At 50.3% G+C, this 7,500-nt stretch overlaps 1 protein-coding gene across 1 annotated transcript in view; it reads left to right on the forward strand.

Moving 5' to 3' along the window:
• LOC145877062 (uncharacterized) overlaps positions 1-6,594 on the forward strand; it is a 28,751-nt gene extending 22,157 nt beyond the window's left edge. Inside the window, exons 8-9 of the mRNA XM_082972361.1 lie at positions 3,400-5,775; positions 6,141-6,594. Of these exons, the coding sequence (XP_082828487.1) occupies positions 3,400-5,557 (2,158 nt within the window). The 3' untranslated portion in view covers positions 5,558-5,775; positions 6,141-6,594. The remainder of the gene's footprint in view (positions 1-3,399; positions 5,776-6,140) is intronic.
• The last annotated feature ends 906 nt before the right edge of the window (positions 6,595-7,500 follow it).

Below are 7,500 nucleotides of genomic sequence, written 5' to 3' on the forward strand. Positions count from 1 at the left end.
ACACACACCCACATAGGACACACACACACACACACAGGACACACACACACACACACAGGACACACACACACACACACACACAGGACACACACACACACACACAGGACACACACACACACACACACAGGACACAAACACACACACACACACAGGACACAAACACACACACACACACACAGGACACAAACACACACACACACACACAGGACACACACACACACAGGACACACACACACACAGGACACACACACACACACACAGGACACACACACACACACACAGGACACACACACACACACACACACAGGACACACACACACACACACACACATGACACACACACACACACACACAGGACACACACACACACACACACACACACACACACACACAGGATACACACACACACACACACACAGGATACACACACACACACACACACACACACACACACACACAGGATAGACACACACACACACACAGGACACACACACAGGACACACACACAGGACACACACACACACACACACAGGACACACACACAGGACACACACACACACAGGACACACACACACACACACTCACAGGACACACACACACACACACACACACACACACACACACACACACACATACACACAGGACACACACACACATACACACAGGACACACACACACACAGGACACACACACACACAGGACACACACACACACACTCACAGGACACACACACTCACAGGACACACACACACACAGGACACACACACACACAGGACACACACACACACGCACACACAGGACACACACACACACAGGACACACACACACACACACACTCACAGGACACACACACTCACAGGACACACACACACAGGACACACACACTCACAGGACACACACACACAGGACACACACACACACAGGACACACACACACACAGGACACACACACACACACACGGGACACACACGGGACACACACACACACGGGACACACACACACGGGACACACACACACACACACACACGGGACACACACACACACACACACACACGGGACACACACACACACACACACACACGGGACACACACACACACACACACACAGGACGGACACACACACACACACACTGGACACACACACACACACACACACACACACACTGGACACACACACACTGGACACACACACACACACACACACACTGGACACACACTGGACACACACACACTGGACACACACACACTGGACACACACACACTGGACACACACACACACACACACACAGGACACACACACACACACTGGACGCACAGGACGCACACACACACAGGACACACACACAGGACACACACACAGGACACTCACACACACACCCACAGACACAGGACACACACACACCCACAGACACAGGACACTCACACACACACACACAGACACAGGACACTCACACACACACACACACACAGGACACACACACACAGGACACACACACACACAGGACTCACACACACACACAGGACTCACACACACACACAGAACTCACACACACACACACACAGGACACACTCACACACACACACAGGACACACTCACACACACACACACAGGACACACACACACACACACACACACACACACACACACAGGACACACACACAGGACACACACACACACACACAGGACACACACACACACACAGGACACACACACACACACACACACACACACAGGACACACGGACACACACACACACACACACACACACAGGACACACACACAGGACACACACACAGGACACACACACAGGACACACACACACACACACAGGACACACACACAGGACACACACACAGGACACACACACACACAGGACACACACACACACACACTCACAGGACACACACACACACACACACACACACAGGACACACACACACACAGGACACACACACACACACACACACACACAGGACACACACACACACACAGGACACACACACACACAGGACACACACACACACACAGGACACCACGCACACACAGGACACCACGCACACACAGGACACACACACACACACAGGACACACACACACACACACACACAGGACACACACACACACACACACACACAGGACTCACACACACACACACAGGACTCACACACACACACACAGGACACACACACACACAGGACACACACACACACAGGACACACACACACACAGGACTCACACACACACAGGACACACACACACACAGGACACACACACGACACACAGGACACACACACACACACACACACACACACACACAGACACAGGACACTCACACTCACACACACACACACAGACACAGGACACTCACACACACAGACACAGGACACTCACACACACAGACACAGGACACTCACACACACACACACACACACACACACACACACACACACACACACACAGGACTCACACACACACACAGGACTCACACACACACACAGGACACACACACACAGGACTCACACACACACACACAGGACTCACACACACACACAGGACACACTCACACACACACAGGACACACTCACACACACACAGGACACACTCACACACACACACAGGACTCACACACACACACAGGACACACTCACACACACACACAGGACACACTCACACACACACACAGGACACACTCACACACACACACAGGACACACTCACACACACAGGACACACACACACACACACCCACATAGGACACACACACACACACACACAGGACACACACACACACACACCCACATAGGACACACACACACACACACAGGACACACACACACACACACACAGGACACACACACACACACACACACACACAGGACACACACACACACACACAGGACACACACACACACACACACAGGACACAAACACACACACACACACAGGACACAAACACACACACACACACACAGGACACAAACACACACACACACACACAGGACACACACACACACAGGACACACACACACACAGGACACACACACACACACACAGGACACACACACACACACACAGGACACACACACACACACACACACAGGACACACACACACACACACACACATGACACACACACACACACACACAGGACACACACACACACACACACACACACACACACACACACAGGATACACACACACACACACACACAGGATACACACACACACACACACACACACACACACACACACACACACACACACACACACACAGGATAGACACACACACACACACAGGACACACACACAGGACACACACACAGGACACACACACACACACACAGGACACACACACAGGACACACACACACACAGGACACACACACACACACACTCACAGGACACACACACACACACACACACACACACACACACACACACACACACACATACACACAGGACACACACACACATACACACAGGACACACACACACACAGGACACACACACACACAGGACACACACACACACACTCACAGGACACACACACTCACAGGACACACACACACACAGGACACACACACACACAGGACACACACACACACGCACACACAGGACACACACACACACAGGACACACACACACACACACACTCACAGGACACACACACTCACAGGACACACACACACAGGACACACACACTCACAGGACACACACACACAGGACACACACACACACAGGACACACACACACACAGGACACACACACACACACACGGGACACACACGGGACACACACACACACGGGACACACACACACGGGACACACACACACACACACACACGGGACACACACACACACACACACACACGGGACACACACACACACACACACACACAGGACGGACACATACACACACACACACACAGGATGGACACACACACACACACATTACAGACACACACAGGACACACACACACACACAGGACGGACACACACAGGACACACACACACACACACACACAGGACACACACACACACACACAGGACACACACACACACACACACACAGGACACACACACACACACACACAGGACACACACACAGGACACACACACAGGACACTCACACAGGACACACACACACACACAGGACACACACACACTCACAGGACACACACACACATACACTCACAGGACACACACACACTCACAGGACACACACACACATACACTCACAGGACACACACACACTCACAGGACACACACACACACACTCACATGACACACACACACAGGACTCACACAGGACACACACACACACACACACACAGGACACACACACACACAGGACACACACACACACACAGGACACACATACACACACACACAGGACACACACACACACAGGACACACACACACACACACACACACGGGACACACACGGGACACACACAGGACACACACACACACACACAGACACACACAGGACACACACAGGACGGACACACACACACACACAGGACGGACACACACAGGGGACACACACACACACAGGGGACACACACACACACAGGACGGACACACACACACAAGGACACACACACACACACACACACACGCACACACAGGACTCACACAGGACACACACACACGACACACACACACACACACTCACAGGACACACACACACTCACAGGACACACACACTCACAGGACACACACACACACACTCACAGGACACACACACACACACACACATGACATACACAGGACACACACAGGACACACACAGGACACACACACACACACACACACACAGGACACACACACACACAGGACACACACACACACACACAGGACACACACACACACAGCACACACACACACGGGACACACACACACACACGGGACACACACACACACACGGGACACACACAGGACGGACACACACACACACACACAGGACACACACAGGACGGACACACACAGGACGGACACACACAGGACGGACACACACAGGACGGACACACACACACAGGACACACACACACACACACAGGACACACACACACACACACAGGACACACACACACACACACAGGACACACACACACACACACAGGACACACACACACACACACACAGGACACACACACACACACAGGACAGACAGGACACACAGGACACACACACACACACACAGGACACACAGGACACACACACACACACACACAGGACACACACACACACACAGGACACACACACACACACACTGGACACATACACACACACTGGACACACACACTGGACACACACTTACTGGACACACACACTGGACACAAACACTGAAAATGTTCTTACCACGCTTGACCGTGTGTGTGTGTGTGTGTCCTGTGTGTCTTTTTGTCCAGTTTGTGTGTGTGTGTGTGTGTGTCCAGTGTGTGTGTGTTTGTGTCCAGTGTGTGTGTGTTTGTGTCCAGTGTGTGTGTGTTTGTGTCAAGTGTGTGTGTGTTTGTGTCCAGTTTGTGTGTGTGTGTGTTTTTGTCCAGTGTGAGTGTGTGTGTGTGTGTCCAGTGTGTTTGTGTCCAGGTGTCCGGTGTGTATATATGTCCAGTGTGTGTGTGTGTGTGTGTGTGTGTGTGTGTGTGTGTGTGTGTGTGTGTGTGTGAGTGTGAGTTCAGGTGTATCCCTCAATGACTGTCTGTTTTTCTGCTTACCGCTACAGTGTGGAACATGGTGGAGAGAACAGAATGAAACCTGGGCCTAGAAAATGTGAGTGTTGACTGCTGTGAAGAATATGACTAAGAATAAGTCTTAATTCAAGTTAAGTCAAAGACCAACATCATTACTGACTTGGTCATATTAAATATCATCTGTAGTTCTACAGAAGCAGAAATCAGGGACACCAACGTTTACAAAGAGTTGATATGACAGTGTGTGTGTGTAATTAATGTGAATAAGTGTGTTTTATATTACCATACAGTATAACATGTGATCATTCAACAAGTCTCAAGTCACCTTAACTTCTCCTTTTGATACCTAGAAACATCTACATTAAATGAATTAGTGAAAAGTGAGTTAACATTCTAATGTGAATGATGATGATTTGTAATATTGTGTCTGGTTTCATCCATCAGATGTCTGTGATCTCACACTGGACCTAAACACAGTAAACAGACTCCTCTCTCTGTCTGAGGAGAACAGAAAGGTGACACATAAAAGAGAGAAGAAGCCATATCCTGATCACCCAGAGAGATTTCAGGACTGGCAGCAGGTGCTGTGTAGAGAGGGTCTGACTGGGCGCTGTTACTGGGAGGTAGAGTGGAGTGGGGGGGCTGTTATAGGAGTGGCATATAAAGGAATCAACAGGAGAGGAAGGGGTGAGGACTGTTGTCTTGGATGGAATGACAAGTCCTGGAGTCTGTTCTGCTATGACAACAGATACATTGCCTGGCATAATAATAACTCCACTACCATAGACGTCCCCTCCTCCAGCTGGTATAATAATAACTCCACTACCATAGACGTCCCCTCCTCCAGCTGGTATAATAATAACTCCACTACCATAGACGTCCCCTCCTCCAGCTGGTATAATAATAACTCCACTACCATAGACGTCCCCTCCTCCAGCTGGTATAATAATAACTCCACTACCATAGACGTCCCCTCCTCCAGCTGGTATAATAATAACTCCACTACCATAGACGTCCCCTCCTCCAGCTGGTATAATAATAACTCCACTACCATAGACGTCCCCTCCTCCAGCTGGTATAATAATAACTCCACTACCATAGACGTCCCCTCCTCCAGCTGGTATAATAATAACTCCACTACCATAGACGTCCCCTCCTCCAGCTGGTATAATAATAACTCCACTACCATAGACGTCCCCTCCTCCAGCTGGTATAATAATAACTCCACTACCATAGACGTCCCCTCCTCCAGCTGGTATAATAATAACTCCACTACCATAGACGTCCCCTCCTCCAGCTGGTATAATAATAACTCCACTACCATAGACGTCCCCTCCTCCAGCTGGTATAATAATAACTCCACTACCATAGACGTCCCCTCCTCCAGCTGGCATAATAATAACTCCACTACCATAGACGTCCCCTCCTCCAGCTGGTATAATAATAACTCCACTACCATAGACGTCCCCTCCTCCAGCTGGTATAATAATAACTCCACTACCATAGACGTCCCCTCCTCCAGCTGGTATAATAATAACTCCACTACCATAGACGTCCCCTCCTCCAGCTGGTATAATAATAACTCCACTACCATAGACGTCCCCTCCTCCAGCTGGTATAATAATAACTCCACTACCATAGACGTCCCCTCCTCCAGCTGGTATAATAATAACTCCACTACCATAGACGTCCCCTCCTCCAGCTGGTATAATAATAACTCCACTACCATAGACGTCCCCTCCTCCAGCTGGTATAATAATAACTCCACTACCATAGACGTCCCCTCCTCCAGCTGGTATAATAA

This window comes from Salmo salar, unplaced genomic scaffold (assembly GCF_965601325.2).
Source record: "Salmo salar unplaced genomic scaffold, fSalSal1 ptg000669l, whole genome shotgun sequence".
NCBI classification, from domain to species: domain Eukaryota; kingdom Metazoa; phylum Chordata; class Actinopteri; order Salmoniformes; family Salmonidae; genus Salmo; species Salmo salar.